General features: G+C 36.9%; 1 protein-coding gene across 3 annotated transcripts in view; it reads right to left on the bottom strand.

The window, feature by feature from the left end:
- Window positions 1–2022: 2022 nt before the first annotated feature.
- The window catches only part of LOC149800811 (ATP-binding cassette sub-family C member 4-like), a 174220-nt gene continuing 157465 nt past the window's right edge, over window positions 2023–18777 (bottom strand). For 2 of the 3 annotated variants that reach the window (XM_089954806.1, XM_089954807.1), the window contains 4 exons: window positions 12648–12737; window positions 11401–11573; window positions 5178–5283; window positions 2023–2905 (listed from right to left, as the gene is read on the bottom strand). In XM_089954806.1, the coding sequence (XP_089810932.1) occupies window positions 2660–2905; window positions 5178–5283; window positions 11401–11573; window positions 12648–12737 (615 nt within the window). In that variant the 3' untranslated portion in view covers window positions 2023–2659. Of the gene's footprint in view, window positions 2906–5177; window positions 5284–11400; window positions 11574–12647; window positions 12738–18777 lie in introns of those variants that run through there. The other variant, XR_016420565.1, reaches the window with a different exon arrangement.

Here is an 18777-nt window from a genome sequence, read left to right as displayed (position 1 = left end):
GCCACCGGAGTGGTCTCAGTATTCTGTACAAGTAATTTCAAAATACCACTGAAAGGGTCATGCCGTCTATTTTTTTGTCCATCCAGCATGTACATCGGACTTGTATTTCCCAGTTCCAATAATCCGATACACTTCATAACTTTAAAAATTATTGTCATCATCACTATCATCAGGAAGTATCTGCCAAACAAAATCATAATGAACCACGCCGGGAAGCAGACATTTTGGGTTTACTCGGTAGCCCGTATTTTAAACAAGCATTTGTAAACTTTCTTTATGAATGGCTTCAAACTACGCCATAATGCTTATTCTTGAGCAAGTTGTGCTAATCAAATTTATTTTCACAACCATTCTTGTCATGATTAAAGAACCCGAATGTGGAGCAGCTGCTATCCGAAAAACAGATGTCGCCATAAGAACGTTAAATATAAATTGCATACTTCACTGAGCACATTTTCATTTGTGGGTCTTAACAAAATTTGTGGGAGTTTTCATGTTTCACTGTTCTCCAAGCATGTGCATTTGTACAAACTTTGCTTGATTTGCACAATAGCAAACCCTGAAAGCATCTCCATGTAAATACTTGATGTATCTAATGACTTTCTCGTGAAGACTCTGTTGCTCTGCCAATGCTTCCTGTTTGTCAGAGAATAAGCTAGATTGATTTCTGATTGGCAGAACAAGCAATAACCACAAATGAGAATTCAATGTAACATATTTCATCATGCAAAAAACTGGTAGTGTAGCTTTCAAATCAACCAGATACAATTCAAAGGAGAAACTCGGCATGAAAGTGGGTTATTAAATTAATGAGTAAAGTAATTCATTATGCACGTGGAACACATTTGGAATGTATGCTGAACAAACCTCTGGGTTAAGATAATTAGCATGGAATGGGGGAGGGAAGGGCCAAACAATGAACCTTGTCATTTTGTTGTTGTTGTTTTAGGGTTTAACACCATTTTCCAGCATAAGATAGGCTATACATGGCGGCCAGTATAAATGGTGGAGGAAGAATCTGGGAAAACCCCGGAAAGAACCACTGTCCCATGAGAAGCTACTAGCAAGCTTTCTCACATAACCATATTAGCCAAATCTGAGACTCAAACTCACGCACACAGAGGTGAGATGGCAGTGATGAGTAACAGTGATTGCTTTAGACCATTCGGCCACTTGGGGCCCCTCTGCCATTTTGTGTTAACTTGTAGACATCAAATGGGTTTTCTCAAATAGTCTTTTCGTTTTTACTAATAAACATGAGTGCCTGTGACTGCAAATGCAGAAGGATTATAATTTTACAGAATAACAAGGCAACTAATAATTATTCACGACTGCTAAAGACTAAAATAACGAGCATAACGTAAATATCATTTTGTATCAATTCTCCATCTCTCGTATCAATATGTGTATCATTTCAGCAAAAGATTTGATGCATCAAATATTGATGAATCGTTTCACCCCTAATGTATACATACAGAGTTTAATGACACATCAGCACAATCCTGGCTATATTGTGCTAAATATAGGCATCCCAAAAGGAATGATGAAAAAGGAAAACTAATAGTAAAATCTTCAAAATACATGCTTGTATATTGCAAGATTATCAAAGTAACTCTTTGCAAAAATATCCTGATTTGTGGTATAATTATAAACATATTATATCATATGTCATAAACCTATGCATACATCTGTGTAAATATCACACCATGCATACACCTATGTAAATATTACATTATGTTATGACATAATGAATAAATTTTATATTCCAGGCTCCAAGCCATACCAATCTTTACATTTCATTTTTCAAGCCACTGGCTCACAGGGCCAGTACACTTTCATACATGCACTGGCCAAAAATAAATTTAAATGGCAACAACAACAAAAAATCAAAAGCTTACTATAGTGTTTTTTATAATAATCTTATATATATATATATATATATATATATATATATATATATATATATATATATATATATATATATATATATATATATATATTCTTAAAAAAAAGAGAAAACCATTGTATTTTTCATTTTATTTCTTCATAAATGAATACATCATAGAATTAACAAGTTCTTCTAAAATCTTCAGTTCATAATCAATATTTTCATCACATACACAACTGTCTGAATATTTACTGGCCCAGCGGGCTTGTGAACTTAAAAATGTTGCTGGCCTAAGTAAAACAAACACTGGCCTAAGTAAAACAAGCACTGGCCTCAGGCTTCAGACTTGTACTTATTTTGAAGACTGCCATACACCTCAACATTTTCATTGTTTATTAAAGAAAACAAGGTCAATCTTGCCGCATAAATAAAGTTGTACTAGTGTGTACTTTTGGTATGGAAGTTATGAAATGTGAAATAAAATTATGCCAGTGTATTCTTTTGATATTAAATTTATGAAATGCAAAATAAAATTGTACCAGTTTGTTATTTTGATATAAAATTTATAAAACAGGAAATAAAATTGTACTAGTGTTTTCTTTTCATATGAAATTTATGAAACGTGAACAATATCATTGTACAGTATTCCTCACAAAGAAAAACAATGATAAAATCTTCACTCTTTTCCAAATATCATTTTTTGAAGAAGAACAAAAACACTAATACATGAGACTGTCTAAATTATTCATAAAGCACTAATTGAACAGTCCATTAAGCTACTATTCTAACATCTATGGAATTCTCATCATCTCCATTGTGCTCTTCTGTGACAAAATCTGGGTACTGCCTACTATCCTCAGCATCTTCCATTTTATTTCTCTCCTTCCTAGCCAGTGCTTGGAGTTTCTGTGCCTCAGAATGACCTGTCTGCTGGACCAACTTATAGAAGTATCCCTCAGGGTTCTGTAGTAACACGTCAGGTCTGTCCATTTCAACTAACTGACCATGTTCCAGTACCTGCAGGGAGAGATGGATAGATACAATAACCTCTCACATTTCTGGTTGCTACATGTGCTACAGCTGTACAAGTTTAACAGCAACTGACTATTACATGAAAGATGAAAAGTTTACAGCTGAATACAGAACTGGCTCAAAATCATTTTTTCGTGTGCAAGATCTGAAAGGGGTATTATTTTTGGAAAGGAAGGCAAGAGATGGATATTGTTATGTGGGAGGTGGTCAAGAGAGGGGTATTGTTTTAGGAATGTAGGTATGACAGGAATATTATTTTGGGGGGAGGTAGTCGAGGAGTATTGTTTTGGTGGAGGCAGTCAAGATGGGTATCATTTTTAGGGAGGTGATTAAGGGAGGGATATTTTGGGCAAGTGGTCAAGAAAGGGGTATTGTGTTTGTTGCTGTTGTTGTAGAGTTTAACACCATTTTCCAGCAGAAGATAGGCTCCACATGGCGGCCAGTATTAATGGTAAGAACATGGAAAAACCCCGGAAAGAACCACCGACCCACGAGAAGCTACTGGCAAGCCTTTTCACATACCCACATTAGCCGAATCTGAGACTCGAACCCACGCTGACAGAGGCGAGATGGCAGTGATCCATAATGGAGAGCGCTTTAGACCACTCGGGGCCCCTCCAGGTATTGTGTTTGTAGAGGTAGTCAAGAGAGGAGTACTGTTTTGGCAGAGGTAGTCATGAGATGGGTATTGATTTTGAGGAGGTTGTCAAGAGATGAGTATTTTATTTTGGGATGTGTCCAAGAGAGGGATGTTATGTTTTAGGAGGTAGTTCAGACAAAGGTAATATTTTTCAAGAGGTATTGCTTTTGAGGAGGTAGTCAAGGGAGGGGTATTATTTTTAGGGTAGATGGTCAAGAAAGGGATATCTTTTGGGGTGGTGGTGGTGGTGGTCAAGTGATGTTTTTTTTTCTGGGAAGGTGGTCAAGAGAGGGATATTATTTTATGGGAGGTGGTCAGGAGAGGGGTGTTATTTTATAGGAGGTGGTCCAAAGATGTTTTTTTTTTGGGGGGGGCGAGGTCGTCCAAAGATGGGTATTGTTTTTAAGGAGGTGATTAAGAGAGGGGTATTAATTCTGGGGAGGAAATCAAGAGATGGGTACTGTTTTTTGGATGAAAATAAAAAGAATCATATTATTGTTGTTGAGGTGGTAGGGAAAGGTGTATGATAGTTGGGGAAGAGAGGTTCAAGAGAGGGGTATTGTTTTTGGGGAGGTGGTCAAGAAAGGGGTATTATTTTTGGGAAGGAGGTCAAGAGAGGGGTATTGTTTTGGGGGAGGTGGTCAAGAAAGAGGTATTATTTTGGGGAAGGAGGTCAAGAAAGAGGTATTATTTTGGGGAAGGAGGTCAAGAGAGGGGTATTGTTTTGGGGGAGGTGGTCAAGAAAGGGGTATTATTTTTGGGAAGGAGGTCAAGAGAGGGGTATTGTTTTGGGGGAGGTGGTCAGGAAACGGGTATTATTTTGGGGAAGATAATCATGAGAGGGACATTATTTCTGGAGAGATATATACTGTTTTGGGGAAGATGGTGAAGAGGTGGCTACTGATTTCATGGAGGTAGTCAAGAAAGGGGTATTATTTTGGGAGAATGTGGTCAAGAAATGGTATTATTTTGGTTGAAGTGGTCAAGCAAGAGATATTATATAAGGGGAAGGTGTCATAAAAGGGGTATTATTCTGGGGAATGTGGTCAAGAAAGGGAAACAATTTTTTTTTTAGGTCAAGAGAGGGATACTGTTTTTTACAAAGTAGTCAAAAGAGGGTATTATTTTTGGGAAGGTGGTCAAGAGTGTAATATTTGTTGCTAGAGGCTAACTAGAAGCAACAGTAGCAGTTGTAGTGTCAAATGGTATGTCAGCACAATACTGACTATTTGATGCTAATTAAAAGTCAGGTTCTAAAATCTGAATATAAAGAATTGAAAAAAATTAAAGATGTTAAAATCTTCCACAAAACCCCCAAATATTCAGTACTAAATGAACGGTCAATAAGTTATATTTCTGAACATGGTACATAAAAAAAAGATGAAGGTAACACATGTAAAATACTTAAAATTGATGGTCAAACATTGTTACATAAACCGCACTCCCCAAAAGTCTAATGGGGTTAAAGTTTATATGTAGAAAATTTTAACTACTGTGAGATCTTTTAATTTATTTCACCAAGCTTTATGTATACAGTGGTAACCTAACCCAACCACATGAAATACATGCAATGGATTTTCGGTTCTGACCCCCAGGAATTAATGTTGTCATACAAACCATTAATCTGTCGGAGTCCATCACTGTACGAAGCCTGTGAGCAATGGTCAGAACTGTACAGTGCCTGAAGTGATCTCGTACAGTCTGCTGTATTAACTCATCCGTCCTGGAAAGAATGATAATACATTATACTTTAACAATGAAATGAAATGAATGTAAATTTTCATTTATTTTGTAGGGGATCAATTTACCTGGTTTTTATGGGGATCAATTTATATAGCTTGTGGGGCCCAATTTACATGGTTATTTAGGATGATCAATTTGTATCAATTTCATTCATATTTAAATTAGTAGATATCAAGGCAACAATGACAAGAACATTATACAGATATATATTTCACAAAAGCCCACACTTCAGTTCAATGTATGAATTTAGTGCATTTTTCAAAGGCAAACAATCATCATGTGTCAAAATAAATCTTAATATATCATTAAATGGATGAAGCAGGCAAATATATCACAGCTAACTGCACAAAGGAAGGGACATATTTTATTTAAATTATTTTTCTTTAAGTATACTTACCGGATTACATTAAGAAAAAACTACCACCTCTTAATCCAGCACTCACAGAAAAAACATGAGAAAAAAAACGTGTTTATATAACATGTAGACAAAGGGAAGTAACCTACAGATTATTCCTCTTGGTCACAACCCCCCACTGAGTGGCCACACATTATGGATTTTTTACCAGTTTAAGCTTGAGTAAAGCTTACAAGAGGATGATCACATTTGTGGAGAAGGGTGGGAGGGACTAACAGTAACATGGTTCAGTACGTATTCATCTTATAAAATTCCTTTGTCTACTGAATACATAACCCAATCACAATTGAATATATAACCCAATCACAATTGAATACAAAACCCAATCACAATAACATTGGGTAATAGGATGAGGAAATCCATGCACATCCAACCTCTACCCACAACACCCTGTAGAACCAAAATGAAGGCAGTACAATTAAATATTAATATTAATATTTATACTTACATGGAGATGTCCGAGGAGTTCCATAGCTGGCTACTGGCTTACCTGCAGTAGCTACGAAGCCATGCCAAAAATTGATGTGCCATCATGAACTGGGCATGGTAATTGTCTGGGCAGCTACCAATGGCCTGATGAGATTCTATTCTCTTCTTTGCAAGACCAAAAAGAGAAACCAGACCATGTATGACAGCCAACTGACAATGCTATGCACTGAATCAAAACATTATGTCTGAAGGTCAGGTTAATGGAAATTGCTCCTATTTCATTAGCCAAGCTGTGCATTGAATCAAAACATTATGTCTGAAGGTCAGGCTAATGGAAATAGCTCCTATTTCATTAGCCCTGCTATGCTTTAAATCAAAACATTATGTTTGAAGGTCAAGCTAATGGTAATTGCTCCTATTTCATTAGCCCTGCTATGCATTGAATCAAAACATTATGTTTGAAGGTCAGGCTAATGGAAATTGCTCTTATTTCATTAGCCCTGCTATGCATTGAATCAAAACATTACGTTTGAAGGTCAGGCTAATGGAAATTGCTCTTATTTCATTAGCCCTGCTATGCATTGAATCAAAACATTATGTCTGAAGGTCAGGCTAATGGTAATTGCTCCTATTTCATTAGCCAAGCTGTTCATGATCCCATGAGAGTTCAGAGTAAGCTGATCTAATAACCCACTTTAGTCATGAGGCCAACACTTGTGGGGTGGTGCCTTTCTTTCCCATGTTAACTGGCAGGAAGAATCATGGATTGGTGATGTAGATGCTCTCAGCATCTGAGAGTGCAAAGTGGATCATATAGTGTTTCCTCTTTTGTTAGGCTTATTGAGGATAGCAATGCCATTTTTGTCTTGCTAGTAGATGATAACCTATTCTTAAGATGAAACCAGACTGTGCCAATGATACCGCTCAGCTGTTGGAACAAAAGTACTTGTGGCTTGGATCTACCGACAGCACATGTAGCTCATTTTTTCACCTTCCATGATAAAGCATATGCTATCAGGAAGCTAGTCCTGTATGATACAACTTGAGGGAGGTAAAACACAGGCGTTCAATAGTGGGCAAGCTGATTTGTGCCAAGACCTGGGGAAGTTCAATTTGGGAACAAGGTTAGTGAGTAGGGCCTGGATAGCTTGAACAGCATGGGGGTAGCCACAATTATCCTAGGTATGTCTGTAACAGTATGGGGGTAGCCACAATTATCCTAGGTATGTCTGTAACAGCATGGGGGTAGCCACAATTATCCTACATATGTCTGTAACAGTGTGTGGTTAGCCACAATTTTCCTGGTCTGTAATGAGATTGAGCAGATCACTGACCCAGGTCATGTCATTTCATGGGAATGCAATCAGAGCTATTGTGCACAACTTGCTTCTCAGATTCTTAATTAATTTCTGTACTAAAACTGATGGGTGGAAGGTAATGACATACACTCCAAGCTGATAAACAGGGCATCAATGACCCATGCCTCTGGGTTAAGGGAATGAACAGTTGGGCAATTTGTGTTTTACCTCACTGCAAATTGATACAGCACTGACCAGCTCCATGTAATGCAAACTCAGTGAAAGGTGGATGGATAGATGTACATGTCATTCCTCATGAAACAGTTGGCCTCTGCTTCATAATAAATTGACTAGGATGTTGGACCAGCCTGGAATGTGTCACACTTGTATGCACACAAACAAAGGAACTCCCAAACCAGAATGCAGAGCTAGTGATTTCATCCTGCCTTATTTAAAGAGACTGTTCACCTTAACTAAACTGTCTGACACTATCTTCCCTTGGATGTGCTCCCTTATAGCACAGAAGTAGAATGACCTGAATGACCTTCTCTTTCAACAACCACATGCTGCTAACCACCAGAAGCACAGCAGCAAGTGTGCCCATCCACATCAGGCAAACTGGCATCTGTAGAGACTGGGGTGGGTGAACTTATAATGTTATTCACTCTAATAGCCACTCCATGTTTTTGCTATTGAAGCTGGAAATGTTTAATTTGGTCAAGATAATGTGGTCATCTAAATGACCTGAAGTTGTGCACCACTGTGCCTGAAGGGTCATCTTCAGAGGGTCCACTGAAAATTATCTCATGTCCATCATCACATTCAACAGGCTAATGAGTTAAAGAAACTCTCTTGCTGTGATGTATATCCTAGCAGCCAACACCTCTGACAGTCAATGTGCTCAGGAGGAAAATGAACCATGTTGCAATGAGTTGGAAACTACATATCTAGATGAGCAAATGCTGTGAAGGGACAGGGTCCGACTCCTCTATTTTTGACCATTGTCCTAAACTGCAAAGGGACAGGGTCCAACTTCTCTATTTTCGACCATCGTCCTAAACTGCAAAGGAAGGAGAGAAGGTGGTTCATATCCAGAACTAAAACTCTACCTACCAAGTATGCTTACAGAATGTCATCCAGGTATGCTGCATTCACTCTGAGGAGGAAATCTTGAAGTGGGATATGGCATAGTCAAATGTTTTGGTGATGGCTCAAGGGCTAAGGCTGAAGATGAATGGGTGAACTTGGAATTTGTATACTACCCCACAACAGTCATTGCAAGAAAACTTGTGAGATATGGTGTAAACAGGTATGAGGAAATGCACTTCAAATAGGTCACATATTCGTTGTGCCATTCTTCTAACAGATGATTAAGCCTTACCATATCCAGTTTGAATTTCAGGGCAGTAATAAACTAATTGAATTTTCTCAAGTTTATGACTGGTCTCAATTCTCCCTTTGCTTTCATTCCCAGAAAAAGACTGGAGCAGAAACCCCAAGGAGTTTGGTTTCTGGGCTATTTCCATTGCCTGCTTTGCAAGCAAATGCTCCAACTCCAGTAATATGTCTGCCTTCATGGGATCTTAGTCATGAAGGGGCCAAATGAAAGGGGATGGAGCAGGATGAATGCAATCCCTAGCCATTTCAAAATGACATAAATAATCAAACAATTGTCAGTAAGAGGTTGATACAAATCTAGCAAGACATGAGGAGTCTGCCTACCCTGGCCTGGTTGTGAATGGTATGGGCATTTAGCCATGTATAATTTATCTTGTCCTGAAAAGACTCGCTGCTGAAAACTACATTAGGGGTCTCTTTGTGAATGATCTTCCTGTCACTGGTATGACCCATGACAAGGTTGAGACAAGGTAGGAGCTTGCAAGAAGATCGTAAATGGTGACTCTTGTGCCTCTTGTTTCCTCACCTTGATATGCTGCTGAACAATAGAGGGTAGCCAAAAGGAAGGGAGTGCAGGGTAGCTGCACAGAACAGTTAGAGATAAGATCACAACAAAAGCATCGATTCTTGTCAGATACTGGAAGATAATATTCACTGTCATGTGGTGAGCTGCTGTGTTGATAATATGTCACACTAATTCCCAAGTACAATTGCTTGCTGCATTCATGCTTGGATGAAAAATATCTAGTGATGCTAGATCCAGCAGGGAGGAAGTCAAACTGATGTTCCTGACCAGCTTATAACAAATGGGAGCTGACATGTTAATGGCAGATATGTCTTTAACTAGACTAGGCACCTCAGAGTGTAAAGAATTGGTATGCAACTTATACCAGAGGGGTGAGAAAGTTCAAGTCAACTAACTCACTGAAAAGAAGGTCCTCAAATTACCAGGGTCATGAATCTTATTTGAGATATGGTCAAACATTTGTGCAATCTTTCCAGAATTTAAAATGGCAGATGTTCATCTTCTTCATCAATGTCAACTGAGACCTATACTTTACATTATTAACTATTGGAATGGAAAGCATTCAAAACGGCACTCATATTTTATACATACAACAAATATACAAGTATATTTAATTAGGTGAACTTGAGTTTTTGAGACCAATAAAATAAATGCGAAATAAACATGTTTAACAGTGGCAATTCAGAATATGACAGTGAAATGGCATGTGAGACCTATTGAATAATACCACATGGACAATAACAAATGGTAGAAATATGAACAAATCCACTGAAAACAAAAAAAAAATCTTTTGACTTGCAAAACTACTCACAAAAGTTAGCTGGGTGGTCTTAAAGTAAGAACAATTCCACTGAATCTCAGAGGTACTGTCAGCAGCATTTCAGCCAGTGCTAAACTGGTAATCATTTGGGATATGGGTAGTACCTTTGCAGGGTCAAAGGGAGATAATCTTTAAAAGTTACTTCCCTTATCTTTATGATGTATAGACAGAAAATGTTTTTTTTTAGTCTTTCATGTAGAGCTGGATTCATAAATAGCAGAGGCTATTTCCTAATGTTAATAGGATGAGCAATGTATTCAATGGAAAAACAGAATAATAATTAAAGTACATTTATTTTACGCAGACTATGTGAAGATAACAATGACAATTAGGACAACCGCATTGGCTCACCACTTCAAATCCACATTGTAATTGCAACTTTTGCATATCTGACCCCTGACCAATCAAAAATGATACCTCTTTAACAGAATGTCACTACAGTGCCAACTACCAAGCTTCATCAAATTCATTCACCAGTGGTTTAGAAGTATGAGGTAACTGACAGACAGGAGGAAAGACTCAATGTCCCTGTTGCTTTTCAAAAGAGCATGGGGATTAAGGCTATAACCATTATATTAATTTACATGACATGTCTGGATATCAGTTTCTTATTTGAATTACACATTTGTACATTATATTAATCTATATTACATGTCTATGTATATGTTTCTTATTTGCATTACGCACACATATACATTATATTAATCTACATGACATGTCTAGATATCAGTTTCTTCTTTGATTACACACATTTATACAGTTTATTAATCTACAAGCATTGTCTAGATATCAGTTTCTTATTGCAACTACATACAGTTCAATTATATTCATGCAACAAACTCAAGCAAAAAGTGAGTGTAGATATAGTCACTTATACAGGAATTTAACAAAGCAAATTACTTATGTAATTTTGCAAACTTTTAATTATCCTATTCTTTAGTCAGATCTTGAAATATAACAAAATAGGTGAAACTGTTATTCAGTCCAAAACTTCATTTCATGTCTGGTAATGCAGAGCTGGTCTACTGACAGAAAGTTTATGGTCACAACCTAAAACATGAAGCATTCATTTATTTAGTCATGCACCAAGATAGTGAAGAAAATGTCGATATGAAATCAGTTAGAAAATTTAAATGTACATTTGCAAAAATGTTCATTTCATTTCAATAGTCATGCATCATTTACAAAATATAATGGCAAGCTTTACTAACGTATGATCCACATTTGCAGTTGCCTCATCCAGGATCAGGATTTTATTAAAGCGAAGCATGGCTCGGGCAAGGCACAGTAGTTGTCTCTGTCCAACACTGAAATTCTGCCCACCTTCTGATACCTCCATACTCAACCCACCCTGTGAACTGGATACCTTAACCGACAACTGCACCTGGAGACAAAAAATGCGATGATGATTGCATGCAAACTCATCTAATTTAGTCAATAATAGATGTATTCTTTTCAGATCATCAAAAATAATAATGCAAGGGCCTATATCAAAATCTATCAAAAATATTTCATTCTGACAATTTTTCACTTGACTTGCAATTATCAGATTTCTGAGCATAAAAGTGCAAATGTTGTCAAAACAATGTTGGTATAATTTTCAAATCCTCTTGTAAATTCATCATTTTAATATTTTAAGCATACAGATAAAGATGAATTTAGACTAAAACGCATGTGTTTAGTTTAATTTGTTTTTATAAATACTGCAAATCCTGACCTGGAAAATGTATACCTTCTGATCTTGAATTTGAGCTTAAGATTTGTGTCAGCCAATCCAAATGGTTTTATTTTTATAATGAAATTTCTGATTGGCTGAAACTTTAAACTCAATCTCCAACTCAAAGTATACTATACTGACAACTGTCTCCTCAGGGGCTTCAATACTTGGTCCTATATGGGAATACTCTCTCCTATATGGACAGATGTCACCATATATATATATATATATATATATATATATATATATATATATATATATATATATATATATATATATATATATATAAGGAATAGAGTTGAAAAATGTTGTCCATAATGAGGTGTTGTTTATATATGAATGTCTGCTAAAGCAAGTGTGAATTGATGGATCATCCTCCAATATTGATCTTCACCAGCTATGTCTACAATCACACTAGTTTAAATATATAGACTATCCTCTCATATTGGTCACCTCTCTTCACCATGTATGTTTACTATCACACTAGTTTCTTCTTAGTCCATCATATCAATTAAACATAATATATATTCTTATACAATCAGATGTACTCAAACATTGGAATAGAACATGCTGTTTTGAGAAGTGGTCTTATTTGTGTTTATCAAACATTTTATACATATTTATTATATAATATAAGTACTTAGTCACTGACCACATAAGAATTGGGCTTTTGCTTTAAGACTCAAAGTCTTCCTCTGTTTTCTGGCAACTGTTTGCAAACCATATAGATATTTAATATACCTGACTGAGAACTTTCCACAGCTGATCATCAGTGTACTCATCAAATGGATCCAAGTTTCTCCTCAGGGTTCCACTGAACAATACAGGGTCCTAATGTAATGGAATAGGGATAGTTTTAAATGAAACTTAAAGCTGTTTTGTTTAATTCTAATAGTGACTTTGTATGTATATGTTCACAATAAAAGGGAAAACAGGAATGTGTACAAAAGAAAGCAATGCCCCACCTCTCTTTCCCTCTTTGTACAACTCTGAAGTCAAAATGTGTACAAAAAAGTGATTGAAATGCAAAACTGAACTGAAGTCACAGAATCATGAAATGTTTATCTCAGTGACCTACTTCTGGTATGGTGTTATACTAGACATATGCATTCACAAACAAGTTTGAAAGGCTATGTGGTTAATAATTCCCAAAACACTGACATGAATGCAAAACTTAACATAAGTCAATGATGCATAAACTGTAGTTTACAGTACCCTAATTTTTCTATGTTGGTATTGAACTCACAATCCATAAATAGCATGCTTCTGTGGTCAAATGTCACTTAAGTGTAAAATATAGAATGCACACACTGAACATTTCAACATGTCCCAATAGGTTTGTGCTTCCAATTAGAAAAAAAATACTTAAGGGCTGTTCCATTTAAATATACATGGTACCAAGGGAAGGCAGTTTTATTAAAACATATGCCAGGATACTTTGATTTTACAGTGTTCATATTAAAAGGATAAGAAATTTTAAATTTCATCTATGGGTGGGTACCCCACCTTAAATGTGCCTTTCCCTGGATCCCATGTATCTTTTAATGGAACAGCCCTAACACAATTAACATGAAAACTGCAACTGACAACTACAAATACTGACTTGAAAGCTCTTTTGAGCAGGTAAATGAATGAAGAGTTTAGTTAGAGGTATAATTTAAAGGAGATGATGGTATACACAAACATTCCCTGTCCAAATCAACCATTTTCGCAGGTCATTGTGCGTAATGTAATACTTTTACTATTTCTCAAATTAAAGCAATCAAAGTTTTTCTGTACAAGAACCTAACATCAGTCAAACCCATAACACCTTACAAACAATTACCCACAATGACTTGCATAAAATTGCCAGATTTTACAGAAATTTTCATGTCTACTGTTATCCAATAACTACACAGACTGAAACTGATATACATCTACCTGCTCAAAACACCCAAACTGTCAAGGTTTAAAATAATCATTTTTGATTTTGTCAAGTTTTTTTCTTCCGAAAACTGTAAACTTTAAGATATATCTTTTTTACCATAACAAAATGCACTTTAGGTGAACACACTAGCTAAGAGTGTTTGGGGGTGGGAAGTCAGATGGGGTGCAATCAAATCAGCATTTTCTTTCATCACCATTTATATTAGCAAATTAATAATAATAATAATAATAATAATAATAATGGCTTCATTTAAAGTGGGTAACTCAATTAGCTAAGAACCAATCAACCTTGAGGCCCTCATACAAAGGAATTTATTTATTTTAGCTGTATCTATGAAGCCACTGGATATTTGGGTATGGAAGAAGGAAATAGAGTGGGCATTTCTAATCTCAACTGGAATACTATTCCAGAGCAAAGCTCCAGTGTATTGGAAACTTTTTTGAATAATTCTTTGTTTGGTCTGGGAATTTTATACTGTTTGGTAGACATGGATTGCAGGTGGGGAGTATTGCCAGGTAGCCTACAATGGAATAGTGATTGTAAATATTCAGGAGCATTATTACTGGATATCCTGTACATATCCTGTACATTAATTTGGCTTTTCTCAAACAGATTCAGTCTTTCATATGTAACATTTTTAACTTACCAGCTAAATTTTCCTTGCTTTCTTTCTGGATTGATATAAGCCCAAATTATTATTTGAATTACCCCATACTGTATTACAGTAGTCTAAACAGGGTTGTATAAAACTGTTATAAAATAGTTTTCTGTGCCTTTCAGGGAGAAAATGTCTTACTCTACTGAGAAGCCATAAACTTGAATTGACTTTTTTACTGATATGTTTGACATGTTCAGTCCGTGATAGGTTATTATCTACCAAAGCACCAAGTAGTTTATCATGACAGACCATTTGCAAATTGTTATCCTTCCATGTCAGACATAGTTCATCACTATCAAGATTTGTTCTCTTTTGCAGTGTTGAGATAAGTAATATTTTAGTTTTCCCAGTATTTACCACCATGCCATTGCATGTGCACCTGTTGTCGAGTTTGTTTAGGGCAGGGGTCTCAAACTCAAACTGCTCTGAGGGCCAGATGAGGACTTGTAAAGTAACCCGAGGGCCGCATCATCGGATGTATTTTTTAAAATGATAAAAAGTCAATAAAAAAAACAATATAATAAGAACGTAGTGCTGTACAAATTTTATTTAATCCATTTATTAAAACTAATGTGTAACGTGGATGTAATTACCGTATTAGGTTTACGTTTGGGTCAGTTTTTGTTCTGGCGTTTTGCATCAACAAGGACCTCAATATTAGGCTTGAATTTATGAGAAGAAACCAATCTCAGTGTTGCTTGCAAATGTTCATCAGTGAGTCGTGACCTTAGCACAGACTTGTTAACCTTCATGGATGAGAAAAATTGTTCACATACATATGTACTTCCAAACATTGCAATAATCCTTGCAGCAGCAGCGAGTAACCTCGGAAACCTTTCTCGTGAAAGAAACGTGTAGAATTCCGGAATCCCCACTTCTGCATATTTTTGCTTCAAGATACTATCACATGAAGTTTCACCAACTCCATTTGCAATTCCTCTGCAACATTGTCAATTTCTACAGCAAACGGCATTGAAAAAAGTTGAAATTGCGGCTCCAGTACCTTAAAGTCTTCAAAGCGCACATCAAACTGTTGAAGTAAGATAGACAACAAATCTGTATATTCTTTCAAGCACTTGGGTTCAACTTTTTCTAAGGGTTTCAGAGTTGCGAAATGGGCCAAATTGCCCTCACCCAGCTGCTTCATCCATAGACGTAGTTAACTTTGAACGATTTCACATTGTCATACATCTGTGTGATAATCTTTTTTTACCTTGAAGCTTTAAGTTCAATGCATTCAAGTGATCCGTAATATCTGTTAGAAAAGCAAGGTTGCACTGAAAAGCAGAATCAGTCAGCAAAGGAATTGCCTTATTTTTCATTTTCATGAATGAAGTGATTTCATCTCTAAGTGCAAAGAAACGCTTCAAAACATTTCCACAACTGAGCCATCTAACCTCAGTGTGATAAATTAGTTCACCATACTCAGACTCCATATCTGCAAGAAATGATGTGAACTGCCCCCGAGAACGTATACAGTTGATTGTTTTAACTACCACATCCATCACTTCTTTCATTTGTAGACTTTTACTACAAAGGGCTTCTTGGTGCAAAATACAATGTGTACTAGTGAAGTTGATTCCTACTGTTTCAAGGGTGTTTAGTTTGTTTTTCACCAATCCGACTACCCCTACATTTTGAGAACACATTGATGGTGCACCGTCTGTGGCCAAAGATACAAGTTTATCCCATGGCAAGCCATATTTCTCAATGCATTTTTCCAGGGCTCGAAATATATCACATCCAATGGTATTAAATCTAGGAATTCTTCTGTCAGATTTAAACTGGAGTCTACACCTCTGATAAACACAGCACATTGTGCGGAATCTGACACATCTGTGCTCTCGTCGAGAGCAATTGAAAATGCTTCAAAGTCCTTAGTCGTTTCAATTAGTTGTTTCTCCACATTAGCTGCTAAATCTGTAATCCTGTTGGCAACTGTATTGGGTGACAAGCTTATGCCTTCAAACAGTTTCTTTTTACCAGGACATAAAATGTCACTTGCCTTTAAAAGACATTCTTTTATAAACAAACCCTCTGTAAAGGGCCGTGATGACTTTGCTATCATTTCAATTATAGTGAAACTTACTCTTACTGAATCTTCGTTGCAGTGACTAACATTGGTAAAGAAACTTCTTTGTTTGCAAAATGCTGATTTAAGTTGCATAACTTTATCCTCTCTAATTTTGCCTGTGTAAACGTCATATTTCTCACAGTGCATTATTTCGTAGTGCTGACGCACATTATACTCCTTCAGAACAGCTATCGTTTGTTGACAAACGAGACATTGAATTTTATCGCTGACCTCAGTGACAAAATATAAATCATCCCATTTGACTTGAAAAACTCTCTTTTCGTCTGCGAGTTTTCTTTTTTTCGAGACAGAAGACATTTATACAGGCTTTTATGTTTATAAAAATGCAGCAAAATCAACTTTATAATTCAACATCAACTCGATCACTTTACTAAAAAACCGGAACCGGAAGTCCGCATTAAGGGCAACAATAGAAAGACTGTGAATAAATAAGTAAGTCAGAGTTTCTTATGGTTAAAATGGCGCTAACGTTAAAGTTCAAAAGGCGGCGAGAGAAAAAGAAATAAATGAAAAGTCAATTTTTTTAAAATCCCAAAATGCATCGCGGGCCGCACAATATGCCCTTGCAGGCCGCATGCGGCCCATGTGTTTGAGACCCCTGGTTTAGGGCATCCTGCAAAGAAATTTTTGAGTTCATGCTTAGTGTTTTGAATGTCTAACAATGTTGTGTCTTCTGCATAGAGATCTGTAGATGATATTGAGTCCCTTTGTAAAAGTGGTATGTCATTAATAAATAAAGAAAATAGTAATGGACCTAGAATTGAGCCTCGTGGTACTCCATATCTAACTGTTCCAGGTTCAGACAGAACATTATTTATATAAACATGTTGTGTTCTCTCAAGTAAACCACCTAACTGTGCTTTCATCACATTGGTAAATTTTCAATTTCTTCAAAAGAATTTCATGATCCACCATGTCAAAAGCTTTCCTGAAATCTACAAATACATATCCTATTATTCTACCTTGATCAAGTACCTGAAGCCATTTATCAGTTAGGGAGATCAAGGCAGTCTCACATGAATGTTTCTGTCTAAAGACTGATTGATTAGGGTGTAACAGCAAGTGTTTTGTTAAATAGGACATGAATGAGTCATGGACATGTTTTTCAATCAATTTTGACAAGTTTGGTAGTATTGAGATTGGTCGATAGTTATCAGCATCATCCTTAGAACCAGATTTGTGAATAGGAGTTACTTTTGCAGTTTTCCATATTTTGGGGACAGGTGAGGTTGTAATACTTGAATTGATTATGAATGTTATGCTATCTACAATAGCAGAGGCAGAAGGTTTAATGAGTTGTGGACCAATCTAATCCAGTCCTGTAGCTTTCTTGGTATTAAGTTCACCAAGAAGTTTTTTGATACTGGTGGAATAGAGAAACATACATCCTAAGAGATTTTGCTGCTACAGAACTTTTTCAGTTTATTAAAGTTGTTTTCTATCACTGGTTCTTTTAATTTTGTGGTAATGTTGGTGAAAAATCATTGAAAACATTTGCAATGTCAATGTCATCAGTGACTATGGTGTCATTTACCAGAAATGGGTGAATTTTATTTGTCTGACCTTTGTTCAATGCACACCTATCAAGGATGGAACCACAAATCGAGGAGAAACGAAAAGCCTTCATAGCTTACAAAAAATGCCCTAATGAACGGACGCTTGCTGCTCTCAGAAGTGCCCGAAGTAACACCCAACGCATTGCTAGACAGTGTGCGAACGAGTACTGGCAACAACTGTGTGAAGGGATCCAGCGAAGTGCCGAGTCCGGACACATCCAAGGCATGTACAGTGGCATCAAGAAGGCTCTAGGCCCTACAGTGAAAGGGGTCGCTCCCCTGAAATCCCTGACGGGAGAGAAGATCACAGACCGTGGGCAACAGATGGCCAGATGGGTGGAGCACTACTCAGAACTATACTCCAGAGAAACGTCAGTCACTGATGCAGCCCTCAGCAGCATAAAGAATCTGCCCACCATGGAAGAGCTCGACAACGTGCCAACCTTAGAGGAGCTCAGCAAAGCAATCGACTGCCTTCCAAACGACAAAGCACCAGGTAGTGACAGCATCCCACCCGAAGCTATCAAACGTGGAAAACCAGCATTGATTAAACCACTGCACGAGCTACTTTGCCGCTGCTGGGAGGAAGGAGTAGTCCCCCAAGACATGCGTGATGCCACAATTGTGACCCTTTA

This window comes from Sinohyriopsis cumingii, chromosome 4 (genome assembly GCF_028554795.1).
Source record: "Sinohyriopsis cumingii isolate HCF-2022 chromosome 4, ASM2855479v2, whole genome shotgun sequence".
Classification (NCBI taxonomy): domain Eukaryota; kingdom Metazoa; phylum Mollusca; class Bivalvia; order Unionida; family Unionidae; genus Sinohyriopsis; species Sinohyriopsis cumingii.
This window is presented reverse-complemented; position numbering and strand designations above follow the sequence as displayed.